This window comes from Colletes latitarsis, chromosome 10 (genome assembly GCF_051014445.1).
Source record: "Colletes latitarsis isolate SP2378_abdomen chromosome 10, iyColLati1, whole genome shotgun sequence".
Lineage (NCBI taxonomy): Eukaryota > Metazoa > Arthropoda > Insecta > Hymenoptera > Colletidae > Colletes > Colletes latitarsis.
This window is the reverse complement of record NC_135143.1, coordinates 24,608,997-24,624,049: the sequence shown is the minus strand read 5'-3', so window position 1 is coordinate 24,624,049 and position 15,053 is coordinate 24,608,997. Positions and strand designations below refer to the sequence as shown.

Genomic DNA, 15,053 nt, shown 5'->3' with positions numbered 1-15,053 from the left:
GCAGTTTTTATTGTCACTCTCCTATTATCACAAACGCATTTCAGTCATACCGTTCGTAAAAATTGTTTCATACGTTTTTTTAGAGATTTTTTTTTATTATGATAGGTAACATCGTATGAATTGGTGTGTTCGTATAATATCGTAACAGTTTATAATTATAGTAGCCGTAACGCTTATTCACATGTAAAATATATTGCATCATTGACATTAAAAAATACCTATGTTATGTATAGGAATCGCTCGCATTTACAATTCATCATATGTGTTTATTTATATAACATAATCCATGCAATATTTCGAACTTAGCGCGCCAAAAATACTGTGATAAATTAATCATATACATGTGTGTACCTGTACATATGTGTGTGCAATGTGACTTTGGTTTACATTTTATTTCATAACCACCGAGTTACACGTTCTATGAAATTTAGCTTAATCAGCTAAGTTTGTATGGAACAAATACAAAATTGTTTCTACAATATTTTCAGACAGAATTATTCGTTTTAAAATACTTTACAAATTACCTTTTAAATGTATGAAACGTTTGATGCTCCAAAAATAATGAATAAAAAAAAATGAAAAGGCTAAATTGAAAATATAATAATATTTATTTTTATTACGTTGTACGTTAGATACAATAATAATAATAATAATATTAATACAATATCAATCAATTATTTGTTTTCGCCTATTTAATTATCCTTGCATTACTGTACATTTATCTATTTATACATAAATCTTTCACGTAAGGGTCTATGATCTTCTGCTAAGGACAGTCTTGCTTTTTGTACTAAGAAGAAGATCAATAAACCTTATTAACAACCATTATAATTATTAAGAGCGGTCAGATCTGTCGCAACATGTTCCGCGCTTACGAACAGAGTATTCGTGTCGTCTTTTTTTATTTTTCTTTAGTCTAAATATTCTTAAGTTTGATTAAAAAAAGAAAAAAAAACGAAAAAATGAATGTTTTTAAACGTGCTAAAATTCTTTCCTTTGACTTCCCGTATCAGATGAGGTGGGACTTGTACATAACATGTACACTTACAATTAAAATTTTAAAAAAGATACTGCTTTTTAAATATTGCATTAATGAAATCTTACATAAATTCTTCGTTCAGCGGTTATCGGTTTAGATTGACCTTAGGTATTATTATAAGTATATGCCGACGAGAGTGAGATCTACACGTAGGCACACGCAGTGATCAATCCGGAACTTTCTTATGTGCTATGTAAGTTTCTCGAAGTCGACAATACATCGTTTCTAAACATTAGACGAGCTTACTTTCATATTCATTTTTTCATTCTGCAGCAAAACAGGAGAATGGAAGTTCGTTTTTTCCCTTTATCGTACTATATGCAAGTACTATTTTTTTTTGCTTTTTCTTCTTTTACGTCAGTGTATTTAAAGTGTTAAGAAAGTACAAGAGGTTATCATTTCCCTTGTAAATGTCACTGCCACTGAGACATTACAGTTGCCTTTAATAAGTATCTTTCATTTTCCTCTCGGCTATACAATACAATACAATTGTTGCTTATATTCGTTCAGTCAAAATATTTTAATTGCTCTTATAAAACAGCTGATAAATCGGTCAAAAAGAAATTTTTAATGTATTAAACATAGGTTATAATAATCGTAATTTTTCAAAACACAGCAATGAGAAGTATCTATGGTAAAGGTCGTATTAACGCGATGTTGCTATATATATGTATATATATATATATATAACATACTCGTAAAACATACTCGGTGCGTTCGGTATAGTCCAACCGCCGATGCACACCCACATAAACACTGTGTTTGACTGATGTTCAATCGATCAGGTGCACGCATATTTAACAAATTTGTTGTCGTCACTGAATACTTTTTTTTTACTTTTCGTTTGTGAGCACATACTGCTTTCAACTGCGATGTTTCCGCGTGTATGAGTTATCGATCGGCATAGTACCTTTGTCGCGACGAATAATGATGAAATATTACAAAATGTATTCAATAATGTATGTGTGTGTGTGTGTGTATGTATGTGTGTGGTGTTGTGTGTATACGTATGTATACCGCGTAAATAGGAGAAGATGAGTGTGTCGTTTTGCGTCTGTAAAGTATTTCTTTTCATTTGAGTTAATTATGTACAATAGAGTTCTTTCTCTTAAAGAGTGTCTTTCAGTTCCGTTTTAAGATGGAAATAATGCCACGCTGTGAAAATTGGTGTCCTAAGGCGCCCATTAATGCTCGAGTAAAGAATAGAACGAGAAACCAAGTTTTATCCTTATCACGCATAATGATACAAAAATCTTGTGTATGTGTAAATATATATATGTATATATTTTTTAGCGAAGTACTCGTAACGGGTTCCTTAGAACTGTAATTTGGCATCTACAATAAATAAATAACGAACCGTATTTGTCGGGCCAAGCGTCGCACGATTTCCATATGGTGCCGGTCAGAACTATTCCGGGATCAATTCAAACACCTTCGCCATAATCGCGATCACCTACGTTGATGCGATCGGGCGCTGCGGTAACACTAAAGCCAAGGATCCTATTATCAACTTTGTACATTTTTCCTTTCTTTGGCTTTTTCGACTTCCCCTGAAACATCGTTAAATTTAACCTTTAAAAATCTACATATATTTGTTAACTTATAAGGAGAGTGCAAAATTCGTATTGAACAATGTAATTATAACTGCTACTATCAAAATGATTTCAGATATTTGAAGATACCTTCACTTCCTGAAATTCCGTGGGTGCATTGGGATTAACAGCGGGTGCCGGTTTGCACAGGTCATCAGCTTGAGCTTGAGGTCGCTGGGCCGATCGCCACTTGCTACGTTTCTCTAAAAATTGCTTAGCAAATTCTGAACTCCGTTTGTTATCACCGAGATAATCTCGTACGTATTCCTTCACCTCGTACGCCGACTCGATGTCTCGCAGGAAACCAACGAACGTGGGAACTGTGAATATAATGTATCCGTGAGTGAAATCATAACAAACAAAATCAAAGGGGTAATGATGAGATAGATATGATTTCAGTCTATACCTGTTAAGAAAATATCATTTTGTATTAAATCAAATTGCTTAAATACCACTGGTATGTATCGTATCGATCCCGTCACTACGAAGAGGGAAAGAAAGTTCAATGCAACTTACTGTCCACGGACACCTGCAAACCACTCAGAGCTTTGTTGCACCATTGCGTGAAGTCGTCAGTCTTGGCAGTGTTCTGTTCAAACAATTTCTTCACCAGCTCCTCCTCCCTCTTATTTTTGCTCTTACTCGCCTTGTTACTTTGTTGCTGTAACTGATTGGTCGCAGGAGCTTTTGTAGTTGCAGCTAGTTTAACTGGTTGCTTTGTGGTTGTAGAAGACTTGATCGGCGTGGGATCGTCCCAGAAACCACTGGTGCCACTATTGCTGGACCAAGCTTGACCACCACTAGACGTGCTTGAATTAGCCCAATTCAAACACTGAGACGCAGTGCCCCAAATCCCGGCACTCTGCAACAGGCTTGCCGATTCTTTCTGGCCTGCCTTTTCTTGCCGTTCCCTTTCTTGCTGCTAAAGGATTAACAATAATAATCAGCGACGTGTCATTATCGTTCGATAATAATCATTGATCGATTATCAAATTTTTATAACGGAATCTCGAAGTAAATAAAGATTATTAATACTCTGTAATCCACTAAACAATGATTATACGAAATTGAAGTACAGAGAAAAGTTATAAGTACCTTTACCTTGGCGATGCGCTCCTGCTCTTCCTGCTGGATCTGCGCGAGATTCTTCACTTGCAGAGGCTTGATGGAGGCGGTAGCCTTCTCCGCCCACTTAAACTGCAATCTTTTAGAAGAATCGGCCACTGACGCTTCTTGAGCCGCTTCCATGACCTTCTGCTGAGCCAGCTGCTGTTGCATCATTTGTTGAAATCGTTGTTCCTCCTGCAATGGAATTTCTTGAGTCAATGTACTGTCCACACAGTATTAATAATACTTTGAAAGTAATTCTCACGTACAACTTTCTTTTCTCGCTCGAGTCTCTGGATATCAGCAAAGGAAGCAGCAGGAGTAGCAGGAGCCGATGCACGGGGTGCCTGCGCCCAGGGTGCCTTAGTACTTTCTTGCAACTTACGAAGTGCTTCCGCCTCTCGTCGTCTTTGTTCCGCTCGACGAGCTTGTTCTTCTACTTCGGCTTGCTTACGCGCCTCTGCTTCTTTTCTGTAGTAACGAAGGTATATAAATGTATAAATATTTGAGAAATAGTTTACTTATACATAATTGAACGATTAGTAGTCCATACCGCATTCGTTCTTCCTCTTGCTTCCGCTTTTCTTCCTCTTTCTTTTGTTTCTCTTCCTGTTTTTTGAGTTCATCTTTTCTATGCTTCTCCTCTTCCAACTTTTTTCGTGAATTCTCTTCTTCTTGCTTCCGCCTCTCCTCTCGTTTCTTCTCCTCCTCTTTACGTTTCTTTTCTTCCTTCTTCTTCCGTTCTTCTTCCTGTTTACGCTTCTCCTCGTCTTTCCGTTTCTTTTCCTCTTCCTTTTTCTTCCGTTCTTCATCTTTCCGTTTCGCTTCTTCCGCTTGTCTAGCTTGTTCTTCCTTTTTCCGCTTCTCATTCTCTTCCTCAGCCTGTCGCTGTAATTCCTCTTGCTTTCTCAATTTTTCTTTATTTCTATCTTCCTGTAGCCTAAGATTTTGTTCTTCCTGTAATATATCGATATTTTAATTCTCTGTTCTATTTTACGAATAATCATGATCAATTTACTTCATTAACCCACTCACCAATATCTGTTGTTCAGTCTTTATTTCCTTAGTATGTAAATCCCATAACGAGGCAGCCAATTGACCAGGAGGTACTGCAGGTATAGGTCCAACCTGTAATATTTCGGATTATAACTTTACAAAATATTTTATAAAAACGTTACACTTAATAACAAAAATATTAAACGGTATGGGTAAAAAATTCAGAGTGGCATCGAAAGTGTTAAAATAAATTAGTATATACCTGTGCTAGCCAATTCTGTGCATTAAATTGTGGATTTATTTGTGGCGGAGGCTGGGGCCAAACAGTATCCATATGGGGTGTTTGTGGATGACCGTTAGCATTAACATTGAGCTGCCGTAACAAAGATTTTATGGGATTGTCTTCTTGCATTGCAGGTGGCGCAGAATTAATACTAGTTTGCTGAATTCCAGGTATATTCTGCACACCACCCATCTGCTGTATAAGTTGCTGTATAGGATCCACCGCAGGAGGATGGGGAGGAGTAGTAGAATGTGAATTTGACGGCAAATGAGTTTCCGACTGCGTTTTAGCCTGTAAATAAACATATCGTAAACATTTGACATTACGGATATAGAATCAAAATTTGTCATTAAATATAGTAGACAAATGTTATGCGATTCAGTACTAAAACGCCCTACGTTTCGCACGAACCTGTTGCATTTGGGAGAAAAGTTGCATGACAGGATTTGAAGCTTGAGCTGGAAGGTGTGGTACAAAGGGATTCGTAGAGATTGGCACCTCTGGGACCTCGGAATCTTGAAAAACATATTGAAAGATCAATTGATTCTGTTCGACAGGGCTCAGTGTCGCCCAGTGCTCGGACTGAGACAGCTTTGCTATAGCCGAAGCCCGCATTTGTCTGAGGAGTAATTGTTGATTTTGTAGCAACCGCACTTGCTGGTATTGAAGCAGGAGAAGTGGGTCTTCTATACCAGCTTTTGGTAGCGTGGATATGCCAGCAGGTACTGTGTTAGGAACAGAAGATATTACCTGATCCGTTAACTGAAATAAGAAGGAACAAAAATAAACCTTTCTACATACATCCAATTCTGGTAAATCCTAGTTTCGTTAAAGGGTCTTTCTACCTTGTTGGATAAACAAAATCAATTCTTTATTAATAATGTTTTCTACAATTTTGAAGTATTAAACATCCTCCTGCGGAGTTAGGTCAATTTCAATCAATACTATTTTATGTCAGAATTGAGATACATACGTTATAAATGTATTCGTAAAGTTTTAACATTGAGATCTTCACAGCACTTCAAATGAATAGTAACAAATTTCTAAGGAAGCAAGAACGATTCACATGAACGAGAAAGAAGTTTAATCAAGTTTTCGAAGAAGAAAAGGATACTACATAACGCTGAAATAGCTTAATTAATTGTGGATCGAAAAATGTTAAATATCAAGGTTTCGACATGGCCAGATTGTTCGCCAGATTCGTATCTCATTGAAAATCTTTAGGGAATAATTTTAAGAGAAGATTAACAATTACAAGCAGTATAATTCTGTTTCTGAATTATGGGGAAAAGCGAACGAAGCGTAGGCGACGTCTATTGAAATAGAAACTTACGAAGTGTGGTTTTATCGATGCGTTTTTCGATTATATTTTTAACGTAACGATGCATATGTTTTCTTTCATTAATCCCAAAATTAATTCTAAACTTAAGGGATTAAAAAGAAATTATTAAATATGACCTATATTTTCGGCCAACAAGGTAAAAATTCCTCTTAAACCAGTGCTGTCCCGCATAAGAGCCCCTGACGCCTGGTTCCCCTTCTAACCTTTCTTTCGCGCAGCATACGTTAGTCGTTAAGGTAACTACGCGATGCTAAAGAGACGACCATGATAGACTAGTAGTTAGCAGACACCATGCATGAGACATTTACTATATTCGGCCACGTTTCTATATCATGTTAATAACTGAATCCCGAGACAACTTTGGACAGCACTGCCTTAATAAAAAAAACTAAAGAAAACATACCTTTAAGGGAGGAATAGAAGGCCCAGGCGTAAATGGTATTCTACCGCAGATCTTCATCAACTCCCCTAACGTGGTGTACCGCTCGTCACAGGTTCTCCTTACCATCAATCCTGCGGTGAAGTAACCGGCTTTACACCATTCAGCCATTTCGCTTGCTAAGAATGGACCCTGAACTTCACCCTGTGGATCACGGTAAAACCATTTCTCCTGTCCATTTGTAGATGGAACAGTGGATGATTGGTTACCAATAGAAGGCGGTACACTGGCAGTTTTCTCCCTATGACTCTCTTCGTCCGCCATCAATTTAGCCACTAACGCGTTCGCCTCTTCCTTCATTCTATCCAAATCGTCGTCGTTCTTCTGCCTTGCGTTTTCCGTCCCTGGACAGTGCACGATGGTCTTTTGAGGTTCTGTTTGCAACGGGACCTGCGTTTTCGTAGCGGGATCGATCGGTTCCACCTTCGCCGCCTCCGTTTCTACCTCTTCCTTGACCTGCGTTTTACTGGGAGATTTATTATTTTCCGAATCGACCGGCGGTATTTTCTCAGTCTCGCTTTGTTCCGTACTTATTGTTACTGTGCTTCTCTTCTGAGTGGTCTCAGTCGATGTCGATGTCGACGTATTAGCAGGCATGATGCCGTCCGTCGTTGTGACAGATGCTTTCGACGGAGAACTGTTTCTCCTCTCCCTTTCAACGATCTCGTCTTTATCGAGTGGATTTAACGACTTCGGCCTTTTCTTACTGATTGTACTAGGTGTATTGCTGGAAACGCGACTCGTTGTTTGTCCTTGAGTCGAGCTATAAGATAAAGGTTTTCCACTACCAAGCTTTGTTGTACTAGTAGCACTTCCCTCAGAAACACGTCGAGTCCTTGATTCTTGAGTACCACCCGCACTAATCACTCCATCCTCGTCGTCGTCCGAATACATTCCGCCATGGAAAGCACCCGAAGCATCGAAACTTCCACCGCTTTCGCTGGGATTTTCAGTGGCCCTGGAATGAATTTCAATTGAATATTTCGGTATTATATCGGTTTCGGTATAACTTTGACATAATACCGATATTAAGTCCCTACCCGCGATATTTTAACAATCGTTACATGATTCATAAGACGCACCATTCAGGAAGATTATCATGATTATTGTCATGATGATTTGACTCCCAAGTGCGCGCGACGCGAGTAGGGGGGTGATGACTTGAATCGTGTGGAGCTCTGTGATTTCCACGATGTTCCCATCTCCCACCACTATTCCGACCTTCTTCACCTTCACCTTCGTTTCTATCTAATCTATCCCTATCCATACTTCCACCTTCGCGCCAACTGCTTCTACCTAAAAGTAATATTTATTTTACCGATGACATAGTTCTTGTTTAACCCTTTCACGCGTACAACCATACATGTACGGCCGGGCTCTGACATATATTAAGCAGCGTACAGCCAGAGTTATTCTGGCCAAATTAGGAAGTGGTACTCATTAGAAGTATACTATGAAGTGTACACGTATGAGTATAACGACCGCAAATATAAACACATTTTCAAGTGTACCACACAATAAAAGATTTTTAACACTTTGGAAACAAATATTCATCTGACATAATACATTATATTTTGGTTATCTTAATGCGTTATTACATAATAATATAACAAATTTTCAGATTCCATATTCATCGAAAAATAAATGAAATTCTTATTAATATTTGTATTTAAACATACAATTAAATATATATATATTCAATAAAAAGATTGTTACGTTACTAAACAAAATTTACTTAAAAACCATGTGCATTTCCGAAAAACACGCGTGAAAGGGTTAATCGAATCGTTTCGAAAATTTGTTATGCATATTCACCCCATTTACGCCAACCGTCGTCATCTTCTGTACCACCACGATAACGTCGCCAATTACCTTCCATAAGACAACCACCACTAACCCCACGACTTATTTCCTTTCTAGGACTAGTAGAACCGTTCCACTCGGTCGGATCTATGGCCCCATTTCTTTCCGACCAACCGCGTTCACTTTGAGACCTATCGAACGGGCGGTTTCTTCCCTGGATGTGAAATACAATCATTGATCAATTAAAACAGATGTAACCCGTTTGTTCGTTTTAAAAAAATTATTAAGTTGAGTACTATATTTTTTGAGATAGCTTAAACAATAATTACCACTTTACAATTTAAACGCTACGTTCATATTTAATGTACCTTATATCGAAGAAACAGTGTAAACTACGTACTTGGAACGATTGACTTTCGATTCGCGTACCATCTCCCGAATCGTCGAAACCAATTCCACGAGAATAATGAGACGAATACAAGCTACCTCTTCCATTCCTACCTCGCCCTCCGCGATCGACACTCCCGCCTCTTCCACGACTACTAACATTAATTCCTCCATTCCACATTCGCTGAAAAAATGCAATATGCGAACAATTTATTCCGAGTTTAACAAACAATTTGTGTTATCATCAAATATAGTACTACTTAAACATGTACATGTAGAATACGAGTTTCTTGTACATAAATTGTTAAATTTGCAACAAATGCATAGTAAGAAAAAACATGCAATAAAATGTAAAGTGATAACAAAATAGTGATGATTATGTAAAGTATACAACAGTAGATAGGAGAGTGCTATGAAGATCTAGCACAAGGGCTCCAGTATGTTATATTTTTAGATCCAAACTGACTTCACGAAACAGTTCTCAATATACAGGGTGGATTATTTAAATAGAAACAACAGAATATCTTGATAGTGTATAAATTTATAAAAAAGTTATTTAGAACAAAGCAAAACTGTTTGAAAGAGCAAACATTGCAACTGGAGAAATATTTTCTGCTGTCATCTCTTTTAGATTTCAAAATCAAAAAATTTAATTATTTTCTTGAACAAAGCATGTATTGTATAAGAAATTTCAAATACCTTAAAGAGTATGCATTTTTTTAAACATCTTTTTCTAATATTTTAATATGCGGAATTACAAAAATTGGTCTATTTAAAAAATATGTATGTTTTCATTTAAAAAAAAACTCTGATATCTAAAAATTTCGTAGAAATGATCTTTGAGAAATTCTTTAGTTTTTACTATGTTTATCCCTTGAAATAGTCATTCTGAGCAATATAATTATTAAACAAGTATAATTATTATTTTAGATGATAAATAAACGATTATACAAAATATATCAATAATTTTTAAATCAAATTTGTTTCCTTTAACTATCAGATTAGGTATTCTCTAAATATAATGCTTTTTAGATAGAAGTATCAAACTCTATATGAGAATATATGTTTAATTACCGTTTCATCCTCTGTCATTTGTATAAGAGCCAAGGGAAGCTGAGTTTTCTCAACATATAATGTTGAAAAATTTGACAATGGTTCAGGAGGCTTACAATTACGGTTAAACAGAACCAACATCTCTTCCCGCCCGTATCTATGTTCTGCTAATTGATAACGCGGGGTGGTTAAACTTGTAGTACCTCCACCACTTCCGCTACTATTGCAATTGTCTCCAGACAGATTGCGCAACCTGTATATTCATTATACAATGTTAAAACATACAAATATGAAATATCAAGTTATTGTATTACTAAAACATTACAAACCATTCTGGACCAAATTTCATAGAATCCGTCATGATAAGCTATTTGCTGAAAAAACAAAATCTCATTATATAAATATAGTCTTAATGTTTTATTACATTATACAGAATAAAAGCTGGAACAATGATTTTAAAACAAAGGAAGAAGAACAATGCAATTTGTGCTTAAATTGCTTTAAAATTATATTCAACAAAATAAAATCGGTAATTAAGAATTAAACACTATTAGACTGCTTGTGAAAAGAAAGAAACTGGTAAGAGAAATTTGTATCATGTACTTTGCAAATGGAAAAATTGTTTCTCTGTTTTGCAGAATTGCATGACAATAACTGCAGATGTGCAAAATGCAGTTGGTCGGTGCACCCGTGAAAAATCGTGTTGATGACTTTTACCTGTTGCTCAACGAAAATCGAACAAACCATGTGCATTAAACGCCGACACTGGTAACGGTGGCGAATGATATGTTATTTTCGAAAAACAACTAAAATACATGAAAAAGAACGAGGCAAGATTTCGATAGTGGAGCACGATAGACGTTAAGCAAAGTACTCGTCCGAAAGCTGTGATTCTTTTCAAGATCAATCAGTACCAGTGGTAATACCACACGGAAAAAGAGAACCGTAGCAGAAGATGTGGATGCTCTACGAGCATTCGGTTTAATGAAAATAGTACGCATTTATTTATACGACATGTTCCTAAACAGACCGATTTCCGTGAACCCAGGTGGTAACATTAACCAAACTTTTTTTTGCTCATGAATGTCATTAAAGTCCGCGAACGACGATCTATCTAAGGTGAATATTGCATCGATATTCCCGATCGCTCGCGGAACAACGGATAAGAGCAAAAATTGACCAATGAACCAGAGAAATACCTCACTGATCTTCGAAATTACTGAGGACAGCAATACAACACACCAATATGGCTGATGGTTTTTTTGGGAATAGAGCGCATGCGAGGATCGTTGGCACACCTGAAGAAATCAAAAGTTACTAGAGAAACACCATCGTTCTTCTATCAACCGAAGAAAATTTGTTCTTTGATTTTTTTGTACTGTTTTATTTTATAAATTACATTACGGCACGACCGCTATGCTAGAAGCAGATGTACATTTTTTTTATTTACGGATAAATTAAACCTTAATTATGATATAAAAATCTATCCTTTTGAAACAATTATTGGAGTACATGTCCTACACACATTTAAAAACTATAAAAGAGTAATGTCTTCGCTTTATTTCGTTTTTTTGTCAACTAAAAGGACTCTAAGATCGATTTCTAGAATGAAACGTACTGTATTTGAGCTTTTGTAATCTTGTGAAACCTATTGCACACAAACTTCGAGCTATATCAATTTTATAGTTTCATAAATATATTTTTATATTGTTATATAAAGTTACATTGATGTTTCAGGAAACTATTCTGTATATATCTAAAGAAATGTTAAAGCAATAAATAAGATAAGAAAAAACAATAGAGCTTTAAAATTAAACGAAATAATGAGGCTTTTTAACAATAATGCCATATTCTGCTACTGCTGGTGTCAGATCTTCCATGGTCAATGTGTATCGTCGATCTTTTCCTTTTGTTTTTGTATTCTGATTAGCTCCACGCGTCTTGCAATGCTGCAGAGCATCGTTTGCTATTTCAGATATGAATTTTTGTGCTGCCAAAGAAACCAGACGTACTCTAAAATCAATGAAAACAATTGCTATGAGAGAAATGCACGTGTCTAACAATTTTTTGATATTTTCTGAAATCTGTTTCTCATAGATTGCTTACATTCTTGGATCTGTTGTGTTGAAGCCAGCTGTATGTAAATAATGTTCACTAATTGCATCAGGTACCTGCATAAAAGGTCATTTAAACATCGAAACAGTAGGTAAATAACAATAATTGTAACTTTTTATTTCACTACCGTGGGTGTGTAATCTTCAAGTTGTAGCAAAAAATCTGAAAGTGGTTGACCAGCTGTCTTTGTCTCTTCATTTGCTGTATACATTGGTGGTGTTTCTCTTCCAAAATCTTCTGCCATTTTAAGTAACCTTTTTCACGAAAATATTAAAACCTTCTATAAAAAATAATTAATTTACAATTCATCGTCCGATGACCCTTCAAAATTTTGAAATTTAAATGACTTATCACTGACAAGTTCTAACCTTAAAGCACCGTAGTTTTCTTAACAAATATACACAATTTTCTTGACTATTAACAATGATAATTTTTTAGGAATGCTTGCAATTATTCGTTTAAAATGAATTAAAAGAATAATAACTGCGTTAACATATAAATAATAATACAGAAAAGACTATGTATTTAAGAATGTTTATTTAAAGCTGTAGTACAGCTGTTGTACGATATACTAGCTAATATCAGCACTACCAGCACTACCAGTCTGGTAATCAGACTTTGGTTAAGTCTGGGTGGTACTACCAGATAATAATAGCTGGAGACTGGAGACCTAAACAAAATGCTAGGTGCAATTACCTTTTTCCTAGGGAATATATTATTCATTAAGGTAGAGGTTGCCGCTACAAACTCACGAACCACCACGGGATATTTAAAATAACACCAATATAAAAATGAATATTATAATTGTACCTGCAAATGAAATGGAACCATAAATACTTTTATGGCAACCTTCCCGTTCTTGTCCATTAATAAACACTTACTAAGCATTTAATTACTTAGTTTTAATTATGTCATAAACGAACCTGTGAGTACATATTTCGTTTAATTTAGGGGTACTGTAAAAATACAGGTGTCATAAACTATTGTAAAGACACCAAGGGCGTATAAACCAAGCAAATTTTGGAACCTCTGCATTAAGAATTATATCCATCAATTACTCGCGTCTCAACAGTGTTAAAAAATTTATTATTTTTTCTATCGTGTAATTTCAATTTTTTATGTATAATATGACTGATATATACACAACAACTAAATACAACTAACGATGCAAATTTTCCTTTCTTTTAGTATTTTTCACAAATATTTATCGTACGAAAACGTCATCAATTTAATAGCTCGATTACATTTCTTTATTTTCACTAAAAACGTTTAAAAATGCATGGAATCAACGTTTAGCAAAAATGAATAATTTCAATGATTGTAAACATTTTCTTTAATACCCTGTCGAAATATATTAGAAAATGAATTGTCTACATAGAAATGTTTATAATACAAATAACTTATACCGCTTGCAGCGGTTTTTTAAATGGTAACGACGGAAGCCAAGATTCGTTCTTCAAATTATCGAACTTTATTTTATTTAGAGCGATGCTTTGTGAAATTTGTGTAGCTGTGTGCGTCTGTCCATAATAATCTACAAATAAACCATCTGGGTCTACTAAATATATGATGATAGTGTGATCAACCTAAAATAAAATGGAGCTATAAGTATTTATGTAAATGATAAAATTTTAATTGTGTAAAAATATGTTACTAACAATGTAGTCAGAATCTTGGTCCTTAGGTCCATTACTGTAATATACCCTATAGGCTCTGCATGCTTTAGCAACTTGTTCTTTTGTTCCAGTAAGACCAATAAATTTATCAGAAAATTCTTTTATATATTTTCCCACAATTTCTGGGGTATCCCTATCAGGATCCACAGAAATGAATATAGGTTGAACTTTTAAATTGTAATCATTCTCTAAAATAACAATTCAAAAGGAGATAATGTAGTTTGCTTCAAAGCATTATTAAAGCCTAGACAGATTAAAAAGAACCTTTCAATTCAACCTTTATATTATATACTCAGACTAATATTTGTGATATACCTAAAATATTGACGATTGAAACCAGTTTTTCAAGTTCATCTGGACATACATCAGGACAATGTGTGAATCCAAAATAAATCAGGACCCATTGTCCTAAAAAGTCATCCGACTTGACTAGCTTTCTTTCAGAATTTAGTAATTCAAATTTTCCTCCAATTGCTGCTTTTCCTATTTCACGTCTCCTTTCACGTTCTATTTGAAAGTCTTTTTTCTTTTGTAAGTAATACAAAAATAATGCAAGAGTTCCTCCAAACACACTTGTAATTATTAAGTTTCTCCATGTAATGGGTGACTTTAACAACAGGTAAGAGTTTTTCTTACTCTTTGGTAATTCATATATGCGATTATTTTTATATGAAGTCCTGCAAGTATTCAAGTACCGAACTTGCGAATGATACTGTTCGAGGGTTCGTAAACTCTGTAACGACGTCTGTAAACAATTTTAAATAAAACTATTAAGTCAAAGTGTTATTTATTCGAGGATTATTATATTAGTGAAGTTACTGGTTCAGTGCTGATTCTTCATTAATAAAGAAATAAATACATCTTATGTATGATCATTTTAAAAAAACTTACATTCTTAAAAACCTGATTTGAATACCGATTTAACAGCCGAAACGATTTGATGGTTAAACTTGACATTATTTTTAGTGACTGATTTCAACCAATTTAAAACTAAATACAGGTTATGGTTCGACCGTTTCTAGGCATGTGCGTTTTCTGAGCGCGCTATTTGAAAAGTGCATTTTTCGCATAAAACATTACGCTTGTTACGTAATCGTAGTATACATTTGGCCAGAGTTGGTCATTAATCAAATAACAACTTCAACAAATTTTCCTTCTGAGAATCATCAGGTTCCACAATATCTAAGTAGTTTACCTAATTTATGGTTAGGTAAGCAATGG

At 35.3% G+C, this 15,053-nt stretch overlaps 3 protein-coding genes across 11 annotated transcripts; all 3 read right to left on the bottom strand.

Moving 5' to 3' along the window:
• Nucleotides 1-131: 131 nt before the first annotated feature.
• Nucleotides 132-11,321, bottom strand: LOC143347014 (GIGYF family protein Gyf). Of its 6 annotated transcripts, none has more exons than XM_076775819.1 (16): nucleotides 11,241-11,321; nucleotides 10,371-10,415; nucleotides 10,063-10,294; nucleotides 9,002-9,172; nucleotides 8,614-8,815; nucleotides 7,881-8,094; nucleotides 6,763-7,756; nucleotides 5,429-5,779; nucleotides 4,997-5,308; nucleotides 4,774-4,866; nucleotides 4,292-4,695; nucleotides 4,008-4,209; nucleotides 3,727-3,933; nucleotides 3,148-3,550; nucleotides 2,722-2,951; nucleotides 132-2,589 (listed from the first exon to the last, which is right to left on the bottom strand). In XM_076775819.1, the coding sequence occupies exons 2-16, from the start codon at nucleotides 10,400-10,402 to the stop codon at nucleotides 2,464-2,466; spliced, it is 4,173 nt and encodes a 1,390-aa protein (XP_076631934.1). In that variant the 5' UTR covers nucleotides 10,403-10,415; nucleotides 11,241-11,321; the 3' UTR covers nucleotides 132-2,463. The 6 variants fall into 6 exon arrangements, with proteins under 6 accessions (XP_076631934.1, XP_076631936.1, XP_076631935.1 ...); XM_076775821.1 differs by having other exon boundaries at nucleotides 3,733-3,933; XM_076775820.1 differs by having other exon boundaries at nucleotides 134-2,589; nucleotides 3,148-3,553; nucleotides 3,733-3,933.
• Nucleotides 11,322-11,661: 340 nt separating this feature from the next.
• LOC143346725 (transcription initiation factor TFIID subunit 10) lies at nucleotides 11,662-12,791 on the bottom strand. 3 transcript variants are annotated; one of them, XM_076775126.1, is made up of 4 exons: nucleotides 12,525-12,791; nucleotides 12,284-12,410; nucleotides 12,148-12,212; nucleotides 11,662-12,054 (listed from the first exon to the last, which is right to left on the bottom strand). In XM_076775126.1, exons 2-4 carry the CDS (start codon nucleotides 12,398-12,400, stop codon nucleotides 11,853-11,855), a joined length of 384 nt encoding a protein of 127 aa, XP_076631241.1. In that variant the 5' UTR covers nucleotides 12,401-12,410; nucleotides 12,525-12,791; the 3' UTR covers nucleotides 11,662-11,852. The 3 variants fall into 3 exon arrangements, with proteins under 3 accessions (XP_076631241.1, XP_076631240.1, XP_076631239.1); XM_076775125.1 differs by having other exon boundaries at nucleotides 12,284-12,433; nucleotides 12,525-12,789; XM_076775124.1 differs by having other exon boundaries at nucleotides 12,284-12,436; nucleotides 12,525-12,787.
• A 72-nt stretch (nucleotides 12,792-12,863) lies between these two features.
• Scox (Synthesis of cytochrome c oxidase) lies at nucleotides 12,864-14,883 on the bottom strand. 2 transcript variants are annotated; one of them, XR_013080499.1, is made up of 5 exons: nucleotides 14,724-14,883; nucleotides 14,148-14,577; nucleotides 13,815-14,020; nucleotides 13,080-13,742; nucleotides 12,864-12,966 (listed from the first exon to the last, which is right to left on the bottom strand). XR_013080499.1 is itself a non-coding variant. In XM_076775123.1 (4 exons), the coding sequence occupies exons 1-4, from the start codon at nucleotides 14,787-14,789 to the stop codon at nucleotides 13,557-13,559; spliced, it is 888 nt and encodes a 295-aa protein (XP_076631238.1). In that variant the 5' UTR covers nucleotides 14,790-14,883; the 3' UTR covers nucleotides 12,889-13,556. The 2 variants fall into 2 exon arrangements, 1 of the variants encoding a protein (XP_076631238.1); XM_076775123.1 differs by having other exon boundaries at nucleotides 12,889-13,742.
• Nucleotides 14,884-15,053: the final 170 nt, after the last annotated feature.

Bases quoted from the DNA above. Each gene is read 5' to 3' on its own strand.
- LOC143346725 (XM_076775126.1), bottom strand. From the start codon at position 12,400: ATGGCAGAAGATTTTGGAAGAGAAACACCACCAATGTATACAGCAAAT. The intron at 12,213-12,283 runs GTAGTGAAATAA...CCTTTTATGCAG, and splicing joins TTGAAGATTACACACCCACG to GTACCTGATGCAATTAGTGA. The intron at 12,055-12,147 runs GTAAGCAATCTA...CATTGATTTTAG, and splicing joins AACACAACAGATCCAAGAAT to AGTACGTCTGGTTTCTTTGG.
- LOC143347014 (XM_076775816.1), bottom strand. From the start codon at position 10,402: ATGACGGATTCTATGAAATTTGGTCCAGAATG. The intron at 5,780-6,762 runs GTATGTTTTCTT...TTCTTATTTCAG, and splicing joins CTTCTATTCCTCCCTTAAAG to TTAACGGATCAGGTAATATC. The intron at 3,554-3,726 runs GTACTTATAACT...TTAATCCTTTAG, and splicing joins AGCGCATCGCCAAGGTAAAG to CAGCAAGAAAGGGAACGGCA.
- Scox (XM_076775123.1), bottom strand. From the start codon at position 14,789: ATGTCAAGTTTAACCATCAAATCGTTTCGGCTGTTAAATCGGTATTCA. The intron at 14,021-14,147 runs GTATATCACAAA...TTGTTATTTTAG, and splicing joins TTCAATCGTCAATATTTTAG to AGAATGATTACAATTTAAAA. The intron at 13,743-13,814 runs GTTAGTAACATA...ATTTTATTTTAG, and splicing joins ACCAAGATTCTGACTACATT to GTTGATCACACTATCATCAT.